This window comes from Drosophila hydei, unplaced genomic scaffold, assembly GCF_003285905.1.
Source record: "Drosophila hydei strain 15085-1641.00,03,60 unplaced genomic scaffold, DhydRS2 tig00008119-arrow-pilon, whole genome shotgun sequence".
Lineage (NCBI taxonomy): Eukaryota > Metazoa > Arthropoda > Insecta > Diptera > Drosophilidae > Drosophila > Drosophila hydei.
In genome coordinates, this window is record NW_022045830.1 from 8,415,470 (window position 1) to 8,435,782 (window position 20,313).

Genomic DNA, 20,313 nt, shown 5'->3' on the forward strand with positions numbered 1-20,313 from the left:
GTTCGTCCTAAGTTGCATTAGCTTAACGATCGATAGATCGATAGTTCGATAGCTCAGATACATGTGTGCCTAGAGATACAGATACATTTTCGTTATGTTGTACACGCGGCACATGTTTATTTACATGGATTGTTGAAAGCTTATATATATATGTTTAATCGAATAGGCTCTGCTGGCTGTTTCAATTCTTTGGCTTAACGCGCAAGTTGAAAGTTTTGGTCAATGTGGACATGAAATTGGGCATTTCCTTCATCTGATTGTACTCCACGTTCTTCATGTCCGACTGATACTCGTAGGCGACCTTGCGATTGACTGTGGTCAGCAGACGCAGCAGATCCACGCCCTCCGGCTGACTGGCCTCATTGCAGGCAGCCAAGTCGAGCACCTTGCAGAGAGTCTGTATGAACCAAGAGCCGTATTCGACATTGCGAAACGAGTAGAACTCTGGAAAATGGAATAAATTGGAGCTGATCTCGATTATTCAGCGATTCAGTTCACTTACTCTCGAAGGTTGAGTAGAAGACGAGCATGTCAGCGGTGCTGGGAATGGCATAGGTAATGGGCTGTGTCACTGGGGCCGCTGGTGGGGCCAGTTCTCTAGTCATGACTGTGAACTCTGTGAACTCCACGGCCCTCTCGAAATTGTTGCCGCGACAGGCCTGTATGAAGAAGAGCTTCGGCTTGTTCACAAGCGTCTTGCAGCTGTCGCCCAGAAAGGGATTCCACAGACGCTCCACGGGATACGCCATGTCCTTCAAACAGAAGCCATTACAAACCAGACACTAGAATGGAGACCAGTGAGCGCTAGACATACCTTGGCGTAGACCTTGCCTTCCTCGCCATGCGACATGACAACCAGTACGAAACAGTCGTTCTGACTGTGATCCTCGCGTGCCACTGCAAGCAAATTGAATTTCCGATAAGAATCATTATCATACATTTATATATATTAATATAAATGGAATGGGCGTTAGTCACCGTTTTGGAGCAAATCGCTGATTTCGGCAAAGGTTAGCTCGTTGTAGGCCCGCACGTCGAAACCAAAACTGAGCAGAGATTTTTTGATAGCATCGCGATCCCGTTCGGTGCCCATGCGCATCTTGTGCGCCTTGACTTCCTTGTGGTTGAGGATCAGGGCAACACCGGCGCGTGGACAATTTGGATAGGTATCCTCGGTCGTTGGCCTCGATGTGATAATACGATTTTGATATGCCTCCGAGGTGGGCGTAGTGGCCATTGTCGTAGCATCCGCATTGTCTTTCTTGCGATTCTTGGAGCGAAAAATCGAGAGGTCCGTATCGTCCATGTCCGTCGTGGTTGCGATCCACCAAGTGACTAATTGGGGCTCATTGTGGAAGCCTTTTCTTCGATTCTATTTCTTCTAATTCTAATGCCACCAGCTGGTCTTATCTAATCAATGCTCCTCTTATCACCTTAAAAGCTCCCTCAACGCGACGCGACTCGGCTCGTGTGCCTCATACTCTTTCGTATCCAAATGCTGATTAGCCTGCTCCAAGGGAAGTTCTCTTCATTGCCGGCAATTGGCAGCTAATAAAATGTGTTTTCAGCTGCAAGCAGACAATTCGATTTGGGCAACGCGTCACGCCCACAAATATGAAATCTGGGGGGCTGTCATCCTGCAATCTTGGTTCAATGGGCGCTCTTGTCATTGCTCATGGAAATTACAAACATCCGCCAGCTCTGACGTCCTGCTCCACGGGCTTAGCTATTAATGTGTTTTCCATAAATGGCAATACGCAAGATAGAAAGAAAAAAAAAACATGGAAGAAATACCGTTGAAAATAGAGACGCAGGACGCCAAAGTTCGCAACGCAATTCAAATTTTACACGCACACAAAGCAACGGAAACCGGAAATGAGTATGGCACCCAAAGAGCACGAAAGTGTTTCGCCTCAGAGGGCTCTATTGCAGTGTGCTTGTGTCGGTGTCCCCGCACGCACGCAGTGCCCAATTGTCAGTGTGCTGGCATCCAAAAGTACCGTTAGTGCGTTGCGCTCAAAGAGAGCGGATCGCCTAAGAGACTCGGCGCCGGTTAAGAGAGCGTGCGTGTGTCGTGTGTGCTGTGCGGAACGCGTGGCAAATGAAACAGTGCTGCAGACCTGGCCATAGCAAAACTATTTTGGCTAATTAATAGGACTAGAGTTTTTTTACACGGATTGCTTTTTTTGGGTGGTTAGCTAATTGAATTAATTTTATTTTCTGTTTTCTGTTTTTAAATTTTTTTTAGAGCTGCAAACAAGTGTTAAGCAAATATAAGCAGCCAGATTAAAACTGTATTCAAAGTGATGAAGCTACTATTCTTAATGTTAAATTCCATTAGTTGGGGCAAACAATTTTATTTCTCGTGCTACTGCACATCTACATTAATTCTATGTTCAATTGAATTTAATTATGGCTTTCCCATTATGCGCTCCATTTGACTGTGCTTTAGTTTAATGCGACCGCAGACAAAAATCAAACCTTCCGTCGATGGCGATTGCCAATGCGATTGCATTGCAGAGAACAGTTGAAATCAGCAGCATCAGCGATGGCATGAAGAGAACATAAACACGATAACAACAGCAGCATCATGGAGTGACGCACAGTGAAGCGATGATATTTTATTGTGAGCTAACTTTTAAATTAGCTTACATGTTTGCATCTCATAAATATCACTTAAATAAAAATATTTATATTAATATTACTAACATTAATTGAAAGAAATATTCAGACTTTTATTAACAATATATTCTATACTTATTAATATTTTTCCGCTACAGACTCTTGTCAAACGGTATGTTTGAGATTCTTTAGTAATAATACATTATTTGATACAATAAATACGAAATGAAATTAAACAATAACTCAGTTTGCAACAATTAAATATATTCCTATTGCTTACGTAGCTATCGCAACCACAACATGCGCAGAGAGCCACTGTGCGACGCTGACAGCGGTCGCAGCAGCAAGAGCAATAGCAACAGCAACAGCAACAACTTGGTTTCATTTCCAGTTTTCAGTTGCGCGACGACTTGCATTGCGAGTGGACGTGTTTAAACGGCGCGGAAGCGAAGCGATTGTCAAGCTAAACAGAAAACATAGCGAACGTCGAGTTATTTCACTGTGTTTGTGTGTGAGTGGTTCGCGAATAATTCGCCTGCAGCACCCGATTCGTCCAAGCATTTGGAGCTAGTGCCTGCCGTTTACTCCGCGCGCGGTGCTTGTATTCATTTTAGCGTTTCTGTTGCTTTTTGATTAAAGGCCTGCCAGCAGCAACAACAACCAGCTGAAGAAAAATAAAAAAAGAAAAAGAAAAAGGAAAGCAAAACCAAACAAAACAAAGCTGTAACAACAACCGCAACAACAAGCAAGAAGTGTCTGTGTGCCAAGTGCTAGCTTTAAATTATTGTTGGTTGCGGCACTTTTTTGGAAATTAAATTATGTTAAGTGCATAAATCGTTCGTCGCATCAGCAGCAGCAACAGCTATAACAACAACAACAATAACAACAGCAGCACCAACCGAAGTAAAGTGAAACGCCAAGGTGCAAGCACAAAGTATGTAAAAGAGTTGCACTCAACACTCATACAAACACACTCGCACATACAATAAAATCAACATTCTTACATGCTGTGGGCATCTGTGTGTGAGTGTGTGTGTGTGCGAACATGTTTGTACATAATGAGCTGGTTTACCCCTGTATACATGTGAAGTACACGTATGAATGTGTTTGTGAGTTTTGTATGCAAAACGTGTACAACAACAACAAATTAGGGTGGTGGTTGAGCCAATGACAAAAGGCAAAGCGAAATCAAATCAAAAGCAGCTCGACAGAAAAATAAAAAAGAAAAGAAGCAACAACAACAATAACAAAAAAATGCCTGCACGCTTTTAGGCGAATGCCCGCCAAAGTGCAAAAAAAAGCTGTAAAAAAAGTAGGAACAGTTTTCTTAGGCTTGCCGAAGACTCAATACACTTGCTGCTAGTTCGCTTTGTGTATATTTGGTTTTTAGTAATTTCAGCTAAATTAAATGGTATATAATTTTAAATTATTGGCAGTTCTTTATTTAGAGGCCCTTAATTACTAAGTAGCTTGATTTTAAGAAAATTCAAATTAAATTTAAATTGGAATATATAAAATTGGAATATATAAAATTCTAATAATTTGAGCACATATTAAAAAAAAAATCAGATATATATATAAAACTGTTCAGCATTTATGGTATGAAGCTATCTTATAGAGAACTTGCTCTAGGCAAAAGTAAATTTCAATTTTATCCATAATAAAAAAATACTAGAATATATACTGCTTACCAACATGCAAGACCTTAAGATCATCTACAAATATGCTCATATTTGATATATATTTGCAAATGTCTTCAATAACTTAAAATACTCTGTAAACTTACAGCATTTCTTAATCTCGCAATTGTGTGACCAGTGTGACCAGCTGTCAACTGTTTATACATCTGCTTTAACTGCAAACCCTCTTCCGCTTCGAGCCAAGTTGAGTCGACAAATCTAATGAACTCCGAGGCAGAGCTCTGAAATTACTGCACGCACCTTGCTCAACAAATATTTAACATACTTTATGACAGGCCCCAGTTGACCAGAAGCATCCCAAGCATCCAGGTGGTTCAGGTGATTGTCCCAGAGGCGGCAGCGACAGCGGCTAGGTGCAAGGTGTAGAAAAAAATATTTATTTATGTTGAATGTTGCTTGTTGCTTGCCGCTGCTTGGTGCAAAGGTTGCGCTTTTTGCCACACGACGACCCTTTATGCTCCCCGGGGGCAATTGGCCAGGCTGGCCGGATTCGCATTTTCGACGTACTTTTTTATGAACTTGGCTCTTATGAAATATGCAAGCTTTTAGCTGCTTTGATAAGAGGGCTCAGAGCACGATGAAGAGGGTGAGGCTTTGGCGAATTGCCTTGGGACTACTTTGATGTTGTGTGGGTGTGTGTGTATGTGTGGGGCGATGCGGGCGACATGCAAACAAACATTAATTGTAACTGTAAATGGCGTGAACTGCTTGAATGGCTGAGTGAATGAATGAATGAATGAAATGAGTGTATGAATGACAGTCAAGTAGACGCGACTGCCGCAACTAAAAATTGCGTTTAATGGAGGCGGCAGCAGCAGTAACAGCCGGCGACAATTTTGATGAACTTAACAAAACACTTGACAGCAACTGTGACAGGGCGAAGTGGCAAGTGGCAACTGTGAGGCTGTGGGGCTAGCGGCAAGTTGCTGTTTAGGGTGTGGGTTGAAAAGCGAGCACAGTCCATGCCATCAACGAAATTATGACGCTAAATTGAACACGAAACGGCCATCGAGCCAAAGAGCAGAGCGGCGGCATGAACCATTCGTAGTTTCAATCGCATAGAGGGGGTTTCATTTACTAACCATCCCCAACCCCCCACCCCTAACCCATCAGGCACATTTAACGCGCGAATGAACCAGCAGCGACAGCGGCAGCAGCAGCAGCAGCAGCAATCAGCGAAAAGGGAGGTTGGCGCTGGACAGTTGCTGCACAAGCCTGAAGTTGTATTTGGGGTCGTCGCGCCATGGTTGCGGGTGTTGATAACAGCAGCAGCAGCAGGAGCAGCCGGCAGTTGAGCATAACAATAAAAGTCATAATAATAATAATAGACATAGAATTACGGAAATGATTTTTGGACAGACAGACAACAACAAGGGGTTGTGCTTCACACGGCTATGTATAGACGCAAAGTGGGTTCGGATACGGATACGGGTCGGAGCTGTGGCGGCTGCTGCTGTTGCTGCTGCGGTTCTATGTCTGACTCTGTCGCTAGTTAGTTGCCACCGCAAAAGCGGAAGGTGAAAATTAAGAAATTAGCGTGCAGAGCTGTCAAATCTGAAAATGGGGGTTGGACCTGGAGGCTGGGAGCTGCACGCAAATTGCCAGCCGCCGCTCACTTTAACTTAATTATATAATAAACGAGAAACTGAGACAGAGAGAGAAAGAGAGCTGGCGATAAAAGCTGCTGCTGGGTTGCTTGGCTTTGTAAATTAAATGAGCTGAATGCATTTAAGGCTTAAAAGCCGCAAATCAGCCGAAGCCAAAGGCTTAGCAAACGACGCTGTCTTAAGTGAGTCAGCAGCCGGGCAGACATCGTGTCTGGGCAGCAGCAAAAAACACAGAGAAAAAAAGCACATATAATCCCCAAACCACAATGCAATTATGCAGCACCACACAGACAAGGCAGGCAGTCAAGACAGGCGGGCAGGAGGGAGGACGACCAGGCGGCCATGTGGCCAGGCAGGCAATACAGCCCAGCACAGCATATTCAGAGACGACATCTTGTCAGCTGCTGAAAAATTGCAGTCCGTGAGTTGTGGTAGCGACAGGTTGCAAGGCACACACAAATTACCCAAAGGCCAGTCCCGGGAAAATCGTTTAAAGCGCATTTAAATTTACCATTTAAAGCCAGACAGAGGCTTTAAGCCCCACCAGCTGATTGTGGCTCAGTGAATGCAGCCACTGGTCGGGCAACGTGCATTGCGGCATTCTCTTCAGGTCGTCTAGGTTGAGCTGGTATGCATTGATGCGTATCCCTGATTAGTGAAGCCTACAACGCACCCGATTCCAGAATACCTGAATGCCCATTGTAGTTGACTTAACGCTGGGGCTTAACTGCGGTTGCAGCTCGCAGCTGACCTGCGCCCAGTGTCTGCTTTGTCAAGGCTCTCTTTTGAATGCAAAAGGCCAGTCGAGCTCTGATTTTCATTTTGTTTATGCTCGAATTACAAATGATGTGGAATGTTTTCATTATCAAATGAGCTACGTGAAAATCCATGGGAAACACTATCAATTTTCTGCATGAAATACGATATTTTCTATGATTTCGAAATGCTCACAAATGGCAAATTTTCATGATTTATCATATGAAATATGGCTATTTGCATACGCAGATATCTCTCGGTGTATTTTTATGGTCATTCACAATGTAAACACATAAGAGAGCTCTAGTAGGGAGTGCCTGACTAAGAAATACCCAAAAGTGGAGAAGGTATTCAAAAGCTCAATTTCAAGTTCTTTTGTAATATTTAACTACTCTGGAAATGGAAAATTTAGTTATCGATTTTTATCGATAATCAGTAAACTTTTCAAAATTTCTCGTCTCATTTCACGACAGATTAGACTAGACTAGATCCATTTGTCATCCTGATGGTGATATTTAATTACTCTAAAAACAGAAAATTTTAGTTATCGATTTTTATCGATCAGTAAAATTAATAGTAAAATTTTCAAAATTACAAGTCTCATTTCTCGACAGATTAGACTAGGCTAGATCCGTTTGTCATCCTGATGGATAATCATTTTTACATATTCTTACTACTAGTGCTGCCACGCCTCTTTCTATTTGTTATATACATTTTCACAAAACCCTTTTCAGCTTGAATTCCTATTTTCAATGGGCACAAAAGGGTTGAAAACACAAGGAAATCAGATTGAAACGAATTTTAGTAATATTTTTTAGAGTAATTTGTGAACTAAAACAAGCCAAAAATCAGTATTTGCTTGATAAAAAGAAACACAAAAAAATATATAATTAAATACAATCAATATGAGTAAATCTAGATAGAAAAAACTCTTTTTAGCTATTCATAATATGCAGATAATCAAGGCCTAACAAAGCCTTGTATATTTGAATCAACTGGAAGATCTCTAAGAGAAGCAAAGGGAGCAATGTTTGTATACATATGATATATGATATACGTTCACGGATTTATTCTGTTTAACTTTGTTTATTTGTGTGTAAATGGTTTTTGTTTAATTTAGAATAGTTGCCAATGGTTAAGAGATTGATGTCTTAGTTGCTTGATCTTTTGTTTGAATTAATGAATGAAACTTATTTATCAATTTTCGATACTCTTTTATCTTTACTCAACCTTAAATAGCAGCTTGAATGCCTTCGAGTTTCAACTTAAACGCTGTGGGCGCCAGCAAAAATGGTAAAAATGGAGAAATTAATGGGCGCAGCTCTTGCAGGCTTTAACCAAAACAAGCCACACGACAGAACCGCACACAGTCTTGCCCAGTTCCCTGTTCCCTGTTCTGTGCTGCCTTGTCAGTGTCCAGCTGTATCTGTTTACACAGCTTGCCCTTTTTGCAGCCTTGCCACAGTCTGTGGCACAGGCTGGACAGACTTCAGGCTACAGTGGATTGAACAGAGAGTTGGCCAATGTGCGCCCTGTGCCTGCGCTTCAATTTACGCCTAATCACAGAACGAGCTACTGCCTGGGCCACCCAGCGCTGGGAATTGCCGTTCACTCGGTGGTGGTTGGCCCTGCGGCTTTGGCCAGCCGGGCAGGCGGGCAGCCAAGCAGCTAGTGGTACGACCTTTTAGCGGGGTCGCGGATTAACATTTGTTGCGCCTGCCGGACTCATTCATAAAAACGCACGCAACCAGACTTTGTGCTCAGTTGTTCGTCCGTCCTTCCGTCCGTCCGTCCGTCCGGTTGACCACTTCAAGTGCAAGGTTGCATGTCTCGCCGTCGACGGCGATGCCTGCGGTTGCAGCTTGTATGTACTTTATGCCAATGTCTTGCCCTTACCCACGCCAGCTTGGGCCAACCACCTAACCACCCAACCACCCAGCCACCCACCGCGTAGGTGGTCGAGCTTTTGTGCAGTTAAGTGCTTAGTTGCGTGTAACTTTACACTGTTTAACAAACTCGCTAACCGCATGGCTGCCATGGCTGGTATAGCTGGCGGGAGGTGTGGCCGCCTTTGACTAAATGTTGCACCAAGCACGAGCGTGTGTCATGTGTGCCAGGTGCAAATAGGGCAGCCAAGCAAACAGTAAGGATAATCGTGAACGTATATAGTTACTCTTACACGGCTTTGTGCCTTTGTCTCTCTCCCACTCCCTCTCGCTCTGGCACGCTCTGGCTTGGTTTTATTACAGTTTACCTGCTTTTCGAAAACTTTGCCAAGCTGCAAGGTGTGGGTGCAAACAGGTGTGTGCGCCGCTCAGTTTTATACACAGTTAATTGTTCCTCGTTTTCGAACTAACTCGTTAATTTTATACGATTTGATAATGTGTCTAATAACTTGAAAGCTTTTTAAGTATAATGTCTAAGGCTTGGAGGTGTCATTAATAATACAAGATTTTATTATTATTATTATTAATTGTAGTCACAAGCAGACAAATTACATTTCTACACCAGCTTCGAGTCTCAACCTTCGTTTTCATTTACCTGATTTTGTTGAGAACTTGCATTGATTTCTGCGAAAAAGCAATTTACGACTTTATATTATTATGTATTATATATTTTTTATTATGTTTAAGTACTTAGTGCTTAAGCTACTTAATAATATTTCAATTTATTTTCACGACTTTGCCTCCTTAGGTTATTTATCGTTTACTGAGTTTTTAGTAGTTGTGAGCGACTGACGATGCAATACTCTGTTCGATATTTAGTCTCTCAGCTTATTTATATAATATAAAATATGAATAGACAATACTCTATACAACACTACCAGCTATCAAGTTGCCAATATGCCTTGTCTAGAGAACAGTGTATAGCTATGGATACCAAGACTTATATCAGCATTTGTTGTTGATGCTCTTGCAGTTCTATGCAGCAGCAACAAGAGCAAAACTTATATATAAATGTATTTCTTATCCCTTAGCTATGTGCACTAGAGAGAGACAGAGAGGGAGAGAGAACGAGAGGAAAGAATTGAGAAGTAGAGGCAGCCTCTGAACTGCTGACTGGTTGCATGACAGGCATTGAGGCATCGAGGCATCGTCGAGTTGGTAGCCAGTAAACAAAAGCAAACATTGCGTGCCAAAAATTCCGGAAATTTTAAAAAGTCACAACATGTGTAAGCTGGATTTTTACACACACTCGCACAGTTCATTGTAGCTGCATGTAGTTGGGCTGCTGGCTGGACACCACGCCCACTTTCTATCCTTGATGGCGACGCCATGTTTTGAGTCTTAAGTGCTAAATTGAAATTCCGAAATTAAGTAATTTCTCCCAGGGGCAAGTCGAATGCCGAATGCCGTCGTTCTGAGAGTGGGCGTGCTGCGACAGTGTTGTAAAACAGCGCACATAAAACTACAAAGACCCAAAAGACGGCTACAACAATGAATAGCACTAATAGTTTGTACCAGTATCTGTAGTCAAGACATAAAAAATCCAAAAAACAAAAAAAGATGAGAAGCTGGAAAAGTGCCGCATGCTCAGCATCCACAGCATCCACACAGCATCTTCGGCAGCCGCAGCCGCAGCAAAACAAGCTGTAAAAATTATAAGGAAATGGCCCGAACATAAACAACAACAGCCACAGTGTGTGTTAGACATGCCGCAACGAAAGCCGAGCTTCGGCTAACTGCACAGCATCACATCATTTACGCATAAAACGAGAGAACGAACGCCGCAAAAATTTGCCAATGGAAATTGAAGAGGCTTGCTTTGGGTTCAATTACATTGTCCTGAAATGTGATATGCTTGGGTCGAGATGCCAGAATTGTTTGCCTATTTAGTTGTTTATGATGCCAACATTTCTAGGGCTCACTGTACAGGTATTGAAATCGAGTAATTTTATGTATTTTACAGCAACATTTACCTTCGTTACTCGCGTTGTGAATGATATTGGGCAAAAGCTTTAGTTTGGATTTCCTTTGGCCTGTCAAGCATTTACATTTCTCTTCTTCGACTTTGGCCAACGTTTTTTCAATTTCGCCGATGAAGCAGCAAAAAAGGAAGGAGCATATATATAGTAGCTTGAACTGGGAAATGGCACATCCACAGCCAGTAGGAGGTTGGGGCCATGTCTCCGGAACTGGCTGCCAAGAAAAACTTAAACACTGCTTGCATTTTTCATATGACACGACAACTATTTATTACCCCGAACAGCACCTAAGGCCCCAGGGCTCAGGGTTGGGGCGACTTCGCAGCCCAAAGATGTTGGCTGTTGTTGATGACTGTTGTTGTTGCTGTTGCTGTTGCTGTTGCTGTTCATGTGTAGTGGCAGCAATAAAGCTGGCAATATATATAGATGTGTATACGTACATATATGTGATGTGACCGGTGGTTGTTGAGGCGTCAACTGCTGCTCCTGGGCGCTGCTCCTTGTTCCTTGAGCCATCAGCTGTTGTTGTTGTTGATGATGATGAAGAATGCGCATGTGTTACTAACGGCCCGATTATTTTTATTGTTTATTTGCTTTGATTTTGCCCTGCTGTTCCCTTTCATGTTTTCATTTTCCTCAGTTTGCCAATTGCCTAGGCAATACCTATGTGTGGCTGTGTGTGACTTGTGTGCGTGTGCGTGTGTGTGTGTGTATTGTTTTGCGCATTTGTGCGTAACGAATAAATTTAGCAAAATAAATAAGGACAATAATCCTTTGAATGCATTGCAATTGAGCTTTTTACAGCCCTTGACGCTCCTTAGCTACGTTCTGGTTTCAGCTTGTGGATTCATACAAACATACACACCCACACACGTGTCTCACTTAACTCAACATTGTGTGCATTAGCTGAGCCGGGCTCTCGGCAAGGATTGTCCAGTGGCCCTCGTCCGTCCAATGCCTTTCTATTTGCTTGATTTGCATTTCAATTCGAAATCAAATTTTTCAATTGCCAGCTGGACACACATTACGCTTGCACACACATACACACACGCACTCATGCATATATATATATATAAGTGTTTGAGTGTGTGTGCGTTTACTAAGTAGAGTTCGCTGGCACACACCCACACACCCATACACACGCTCGTTCGCCCGCTCGCACACTCATGACCGACACACATAATTGAATTTAAGCGCACAAAAATTCATAGCATACTTTTTGGGACATGCGCCCCCTCAGGGCAGCTTCAGATCCATGTAATTGACAAAAGCTGCGCGCCAAACTGTTGAAATTTGAAATCAATTTATTTATATTGAGTTAGCATCAGAAAGCATTAACCCCCAGCTGACAGCAGCCACAAAGACATATATGCACGTACGTATGTCCGTCTCACCGTCTGTCCGTCCGAGTGCAGAGTCAGCGCAAAAGCAATGCCCACTCGGGTCAACTCTCTGACTTTTCACTGGCCAATTGTCTGTCAGTCTGTCTGTTTTGTTGGATTGGCTCGCTCTTATTTGTTAAATTAAAAGCTTGTTGTTGTTGTTGCTGTCCGTTGTTATTGGCATTATTATTGGCCCCATAGCGCACAAGACTTTCAATTAGTTTTATTAGGGTGTAGCAAACATTCCATTGACTTGCACCCGCTGCTTGCTTCATAAGCTGCTTATTGCTGCCGCAGCTTTTTGTTGCCGTTGTTGTTGTTGTTGTTGTTCACTGCTCATCGAAATTGGCCTTTTGACTTTTATGCTCAATTTTTGTATTGTGGTTGCTGTGGCGCGTACTGTGGTGCGCTTTTCATACGATTGTTTTTGAGTTTTATGAGCGATTCAGCCTCTGTCTTACTGCTGCCTGTTGTGGTTGCCACATGATTGCGCAATATACACGCACACTCACACACACATACACAGGCAGGGCACGTATTGTATAATCCATTATGATGCGCGCATAACACTTGAAGAGCAGCTTCTTTTTATTAAACCTTTTCTTTTCTGTTTATATATAGCAAGAAACACAAAACAAGAGATGATAGCATTATCTAGAGCAGCGAACTGTAAATGAATATATTTGATAGAATTTTCACGAATTTTCTCTTAATTTCTCAAGCAGCTCACATTACCTTAATATAAACTCTAGTACAACTGGCATCTTCTGAAATTCACAAAATAATTTTGACATTTGCAACTTTTCTTTTAAGACATTTTCATAGCACTTTATGCGGATATCTTCAACAAGACTTGCTGCGTGTTTTCTCTCTCTCTCTCTCTAGAAAATGGAGTTCGGAAAAGTGTGTTTCACACCAGCACTCAGATGTAGATGTGCTTGAATAAATGATTCAGTTCTTGAAAAGTTATTTATTCGTGGCATATTCAAGTTTGGCTGCTCTTAAATTTCCCAACATGACAATAATTCTGTTTTATGATTTTTATATTGTCTGCCGTCTGATGTCTGTTTTGTGGGAGCTCAAGTGGCGCTACGCCGGCGAAAGCCCCATCCTCATGCCCAGCCCGCCCGAGTCAACAGTTGTAGGCTACAAATGTTTTTGACACGCCAACGCTGTGGGTCAAATACTTTTAGTGCCCCCCGCAATGGCAACTCTGTTGTTGTTGCTGTCGGTTTTTTGGTATTTTTTCTTTGTTGCTGTTGTTTTTTCAGTTGCTGCGCAAAAGTTTGCGAACAAGTTGAGCCGGCTCAAGTTGGTAGCCGCTAAACACGGCTGGCTGAACTTAAAACGAAGTTAACGCCAGGACGCGTCACAGCTAGAATGTCGTCCTGGCAACGCTGCCTGCTTGATTATTGAAAATGTGTCGACTGGGTCCAGTTGCCATAATTCAAGCATGGCCAATGCGGCAAACGCCTGCGCCGATTTGCTGGCAACTTTTGTAAACTTTTTTCACCCCGCATTTTTCACTGACAATTTTTTCGGTTTTTTTTGCTGCTTCACTATTTTCTGACTTTTTCACTTTTCTCTACAGTTTGTTGCAGCGCAAAGAGCCGAAGAACTAAATAAGTTGCAATGTGAAGAGCGCTCGTGGGACAAGTGAAAACTGCGCGGTAGCCCAAGGAAAAGTAAAAACGTGAAGAGCGAAAACTCGCTGAGCGCTGTCAGAAAAGTTGTCAAGGAGCCCAGGCAGTGGCAGTAGCTAGAAGCAGCTGCTGTGACGATTGACAACACAAAAACAAAAGCAACCACGGCGAGAGTTTGACAAGTGGCACAAGTGGCAGCAGCGCCCAAAAGTACGCAGCTATATTTTTTTCCAGCTCACAACGATTTCTTTTTTTTCGGTGTGTCGTTGCCCCAAAAGCCAAGAAGCGAATTTGGACCACCCACGCAGCCACACAGTCGATGGGCGCGTAGCTTTTGTATGCGGCTCGCCTGCCGTGGCAACAACAGCGTGAACACGAACAGCAATAGCAACAATAGCAGCATTACAGGCACTATGTGCTGCCCAAATAGCGCAACGGAATAGAGCATCGGCAAGGACATAGCCAAACACTCGAGCAAGGGAAAGAAGGCAAAAAATAAAGGAGCAGCTGGCATAGTGCAGCACATGTGTTTTTGTGATGCGACAAGGACACTTCAAGTGCCGCCAACACACTTAAGCACAGTCCAAGCAGCAGCAGCAGCAGCAGCCGGAGCAGCATCAACAGCCACATCAGCAGCAGCAGCAGCAGCAACGTCTCTAGCATTAGCTTAAAACAGGCGACAGACAGTCTTCAATCGCAGCATGCGCAAACATAAAGTGCCGCCCGGCGGCCACCCAATCAGTTCTAATTCCAATTCCAGTCCCAGTTCCGTGACAAGGACAATGCCAACAGTGCACAACGACACCAACGCAGCAAGCACAACAACAACAGCCACAACCACATCAACAGCAGCTGCTGCAGCCGTCGATATGGAGCAGCAGCGCATGTTGCTTGGCCATGCGGCCGCTGACAGCGCCTCGTCAACAGCAGCAACTGCTGCTGCAACAAGCACAACTAGTCGCCTTGCAACACCAACGGCCACCTGTCAGCAGCGTTCTGCAGCGGCGGCAGCAGCAGTAACAGCCCGAGCAGCCAACAGCAAGGAACGGCCGCGATACACAGTCCAGCTCATGTCCTTGCTGCACATCGCCTGCTATGTGCTTTGCCTGTGTGCATTCAGCTTTGCGCTCTATGCGAATGTGCGGCAGACGCGCCTCGAGCAGCGACTGCAGCGCCTGCAGCAGCTGGACGCACGCATCGTTGAGCTGGAGCTGCGCCTGGAGCAGCAGCAACTGTTGCACTGGCCCGCCGACCAGCCCCAGATCATATCCAGCCCAATCAGCAGCAGCACCAACAGCAACAGCAACAGCGAGAACGGCACATCCTCGCACTTGGTGTTACATGTGCGCCGCGAGCTACATCGTCTGCGTCGCGATGTCTCCCACCTGCAGCTGACGCGACGTCAGCAACGCCGGCAAGCGGCCGAAGCGGCTGCAGCAGCCGCAGCAGCCAGCCTCGGAGGCAGCCCAGCAGCGAATGGCGAGTGTCAGTGCCAACCAGGTGAGTTGAACCGTTCTAATTGCATTACAAGGGCTGCATTTAAATGCGAGGGTAGCTCAATGAAGTTCTGTTAAATATAATGCGCAAATATTTCGAAATATTAGCAGTGATATTATCTATACAAATTGAAATATTTTTAAAAAATATTTTCATATTTTATTTATAAAATATATTTAAAAAATTTGAATTAAATTTTTATATTAAATAATATTTCTATATATAAAAATTTTTATTAAAATAATATAAAAATATAGTTCATTTTGAGTAGCTTCGCTCCTAAAACTCTTAGAGCAACCCTCGCTATGTGAACACTTGTCAATTTGATGGCTTAGGCATTGGCCGGCAGCCGCTTTTATTTGTGGTTTGTGGCCAGGGCATGGTTAATGCACAATTGATTTGACATGTCAGTCACCCACGCACACACACACAGCAACACATAAGTCAACAAGTCTTGTGTGTGAGAGGCGTGATAGCCAACACAATTTAATTATTTGCGTCTGGGTAAATTTATGGCAGTTTAGAGATTTCATTAATTGGAAAAGTGTTTTCTTTTTGCACTCGCTTCCATCAGAGGGCGCAGACTGGCGCCCAGCCCCCAGTTCTTGTCAGCACACACATGTTGAGTGTCTTTATGTATATGTGTGTGTGTGGGTTGTCTCTGTGTGCAATTTGTCTGAGCTGTTGGCTGTTGGCTACTGGTTTTTGTTCCTATGTTTGGCTTTCAGCTTGCAGCTTCCTTCGCTGCTCGTTTCGCTTGGCATTGCCAAACTTTGATTACTCGGGGATTAGCCATGTCCTTTGAGTGCCTGCCTGCGTGTCTGTGTATGGCTGCCAGCTTGCTTTGTGGTTTGCATAAATTTTGCTTAAAATACTTTTTAAAAACTTTAGCGACACTCACACACACTGCTATCGCGGGCGCAATCAGGCCCACAGCCACCCCTGACCTGACCTTTGCTTATGGGATTTGGTGGGGACATGAACAACTTTGTGCTTTTAGCGTCCTTGTATTCATTGTCGTCGTAGTCGCTGGTGTCCTTTGTACGCTTGGCGCATTAACGCAATTTGTCTTGACATTCGCACAATTAACTCATCCACTCGAGTGCCGCTAAGCTGCTGGCAAAGTTTGCGGCTAATCCGGGCCACGTATGGACCGGGCTTCCAGCTGCAATTTTTTGCCTAGCATATGACGCATACGCAGCGTGTGCCGGCTGTGTGGGATTACGACTCTCTGGTAACTAAATGCTCAGCGCAATTATTTAACAACTTGGCCAATTCGGCCCAAGACCCCGACCTCCACTTTGCTTTTGGAGACAAAATACGACAAAAAGTTTTCTAATCGATGCGCACGCAGGTCGAAAGTTTCTGCTAGCCAGCGCAACGGTCGAAGTTTCTTTTCAAAGTCACTGCAAATAAATAAATTTTCGACTCTCTCCCGGCACTCCCGACGGCTTTGATAAGCGCGTGCCAGGCGGACGGTGCCACGGCTCCAGCGCAGCCTTTTCACAGCTCTGAGCCCAACACAACAATAAATCAAAGCCAAACGGGACGGGGCTAGGTTATGCAAGTTCTTCTTGCTTATCTCTGTAAGTGACTGCGGCAAAAGTCTTCATACTCAACACTTGAGCTGTCCGGACATGCAGCTCAGTTATCCTGAAGTTCGTGCCAAGGACATTGCAGCTAAGCAAAATGGCGCCGCACTTTGAAATATGCTTCAGTTAATTCGATTACTTACAACTTGTCGTTATCCACTTGAGATTGATCAAATTACAGCAGGAGCCATGCAAAAGCATAATCGAAGACTGCAAATACAGTGAGTACCAGGTCAAAGCAACAGATACAGGCAGTAGCAGATTGCAGAGATAGTTTTTTTTCACTTTTATCGAACAGTCTTAAATAATTATTTGATGTAAGTTCAAGCTAATTTGTTTAGTGACTCGTTTGGCAGCCTTTATTGGCTCGTTATTCATGGTTGTCAATATTTTTGAAATGAAAAGTCAAGTGCAATGCTGTGGCAATTCTCTTCCAACTGTGAATGACATTTGACCAGTACTCATTCAGTACTAAGCTCTCAACCCGTCGTGACCTGCCGCGTCACACACACGCACACACACTCAACCACACACACTTCGCAGCTTTTGGATGCTGCACCTGCTAGATGAGTGCTTCACATGGTTGTTTAGCCCCCAACATACTCTAATGCTGACCATACGCTACTGCTGCTGCTGCTACTGCCCCTAACTGTCCCTCAATTTATCATAGCCAAACGCAAAATCCACTTTAGCAGCAGCAACAACAACGACAGCAATCACTAGACAGCGCTTGACTCTCAACGGACATCGTTGGCTGCGTGTGACATTTTGCAAGCCAAAATATGTAGAACATGCCACAGAGAGCAGTAGCCACTCACAGAGAGACACACACACACAGAGACAGACAGATATACAGACAGATATCCAGACAGATAGACAGTCAGCCATATAGAGACTGTTAGAGAAAATGGTATATGAACTATGGAAATTTCCAATTAGGTTTTAATGCGTACAAGTGCTTTTTATTCAGTGCAATTTCTCACTGAGCTCGCCGAGCAGCCAGAGATGTTCTCCTTTTGGTCACATTCAGCTCACGTGCTGAGTCGCTCCCCCTTCGCGCACATAGAGACATCTCTCCCTGCCTTTTTCTTTTTATATTTCACAGCTGCTGCTGCTGCTGCTGCTGCTGTTGCTGTTGCTTTGCGTATATTTTTGCCAGTCATAAATTTCAATCACGTTGTCAGGATAACACCAAGTGGATATACTCATATGTCTCACGGCTGCTACAGTGCGTCTCTCTCTGCATATGTTGCCGCAGCTGGGCTGGGGGAGGCGAGAGGCCAACGCGCCAGCAGCCACCCCCAAGCCCATGCGCCTTGTTGCTGGTGGTGCTGTGCGGTTTCAGGGCGTGCCAAAGCAGAACGACAAACTCTCACCTACCACAAAGCCACCCGAACCAATACCCTCAGCCAGCCATGCCTAGCCAGCCATACCCCTTGGCCTTGTTTGAGGCCACAGACGCTTCTGTTTTTCGGCCATTGCCACACAGACGGTACTGGGCAACCGAGCAATACCAACACCAATTCGAATGTTAACGGGCCATGCCATACCGGAGCTGAGCTGAGCGGAGCAGAGCAGACCACACCTCGGCATATCGATTGTCGCTACATATCAATTGATTTCCTCTTCGTTTTCAATTTGGTCTCAGCCCGTGTGCTCCTGCCGCTGTTGCCTGCTCTTCGCTACATGCTGAGCATTTTGTTTATGGGACTTGGCCAGTTGTTTGCTTGGTTGTTGCTTTGAATTGGTTTTGTGCCTTTTGTTGTTTTGACTTTCATTTGTGACTTTGCGTGACTTCGAGCTTACCTGGCCAACAACAGAACACGCCTTGATTACCATTTAAATGCCGAACTAATAGGACAATAAACCATTCCCCTGCACAGCAACAGCAACAATAACAACAACAACAACAATTATAGCAGCGGCAAATTATTAATTAGTGAAACGAAATGAATGCGCAACTGTCGTCATTATTTGTGTCGTCGTCCCATCCTCGTGAGCATCGGACTCACCCACACACGACGCGACATTGGATGCCTCATTTGTTGACAAATTTATTTATTCGCCTTCCTGCCAGACAGCCTCTACTGCCCCATAGCTGCCGCAGTCTCTCCCCTGTCAGCCCGTGGCGCTGTGTTTTGTTTTTACGTATTTGCGGCTTCAGCTTCTCATCGGAATGCCACACTGAGATGGGAAAAAAAGAAATGCTATTAAAAATAACACAGTCCACGAGGCAGGCCGCTGGAAAATGCACGATAAAAAAATGAGCAGCAAAATGAAATTAATTTATTGACAGCAATAAACTAAATGAATTACCACCGAAAAATTGCATAAAATTCATTTAAATCTTATGTCGCACGCGTTGCCAATTGCCAACTGCCAATTGGTTTTTTGGGCACATTTCTGCACAAGGGTCAATTTTTGATGAGCTACTGCGCCAGTCAGGTGAGAACTCAATTAAAATTTCAATAACATGCAGCAATCAAAGGGCGCACGTTGCAAGAAAAAACCAATGGCAACAATTTCCAGTTGCCCGAGATGCTTTACTTATAGATATTATATAAATCCAGTTTGGATTACGCTTTCAGTGCGAATTGGACCTGACTCTCAGAGTAATCAAACAATCTCAAATCATATGTGAAAGTTAAAATAGATTTGATAGATAATTAATTGGAGCTGCCTGAAGGCCTGGCTTAGTTAGGCCATAAATCATATTTGTAATTGAAATTGAATTTGGATTTGCAATTATCTATCAAATAAATTATGACTTCATGTAAACTGAGCAGTGTAACTGGATTATTGGTATCCAGTTGATGCGAGACTGTATTGAGCATCTCATATTTACAGGGCATGCAAATTAGACTATTGAGCTGCTTTAATTGGCTCACTTGTGTAGCTGCAGCATTGTGAATTTATCTCAAATGAACTTGGCAATTAGCACAATTCTCTAGCTGCGCGTGCTGTCCATCAGTCGAGTTGAGTTCGAGTTCGAGTCCGTCTGCTCAGAGTTTAGATATAGCATTTGTATATTATAACTTGTAGTTGTGTATGTGCGTGTGTGCAGCTGTGACCGGATCTACAACTGTCTGGGATGTTTGGTTAGTTTATTCGCCACATATGCGCGGATTTCTTTTACGGTTTTTGGTTTCCAGTTCGCACATGAGGCTTGGCTTGGGTTTGGCTTTAGCCTTTTTTATACTGTTTTTTTTTTGTGTTGCTTGTGGTTTCGTCTCATTGCCTGTTCCTGGAAATTGAGCGCGTTGGCTGCTGCGTAAATATTTCAGCGCCAAACTGAAATTTATTCGAGTCGGCGGCTCGTTTTGGGCCGCCACTGCGGCATTTGACAAGCGTCAGCATCAACGATACAGTTCCAATTGCTTGAAAGCTGAAAAGCAGCCACAGAAACAGAAACAGAAACAGGGGCGTGGTTAGCTGTGAGCATTGGGCGTGCATTGCCTGTAAACAGATTTCATTTTTATACTTTTACGTGATTTTCAGCGACAATTCAGCGAGTACAGCGACATTGGCGTTCAAACGACGCACATGCTCCAATTTCATGCCATGCTCACGTACACAGCGTCCAATGGCT

The 20,313-nt window shown here is 43.9% G+C and overlaps 2 protein-coding genes across 12 annotated transcripts in view; one reads left to right on the top strand and one right to left on the bottom strand.

Moving 5' to 3' along the window:
• Positions 1-157: 157 nt before the first annotated feature.
• LOC111598807 (caspase-3) lies at positions 158-1,338 on the bottom strand. The gene is made up of 4 exons (XM_023314233.2): positions 979-1,338; positions 815-897; positions 503-752; positions 158-444 (listed from the first exon to the last, which is right to left on the bottom strand). The coding sequence occupies exons 1-4, from the start codon at positions 1,304-1,306 to the stop codon at positions 182-184; spliced, it is 924 nt and encodes a 307-aa protein (XP_023170001.2). The 5' UTR covers positions 1,307-1,338; the 3' UTR covers positions 158-181.
• A 2,115-nt stretch (positions 1,339-3,453) lies between these two features.
• LOC111598651 (collagen alpha chain CG42342) overlaps positions 3,454-20,313 on the top strand; it is a 68,001-nt gene continuing 51,141 nt past the window's right edge. For all 11 annotated transcript variants that reach the window (XM_023314053.2, XM_023314045.2, XM_023313998.2 and 8 more), the window contains exons 1-2: positions 3,454-3,556; positions 13,584-15,135. In XM_023314053.2, the coding sequence (XP_023169821.2) occupies positions 14,337-15,135 (799 nt within the window). In that variant the 5' untranslated portion in view covers positions 3,454-3,556; positions 13,584-14,336. The remainder of the gene's footprint in view (positions 3,557-13,583; positions 15,136-20,313) is intronic.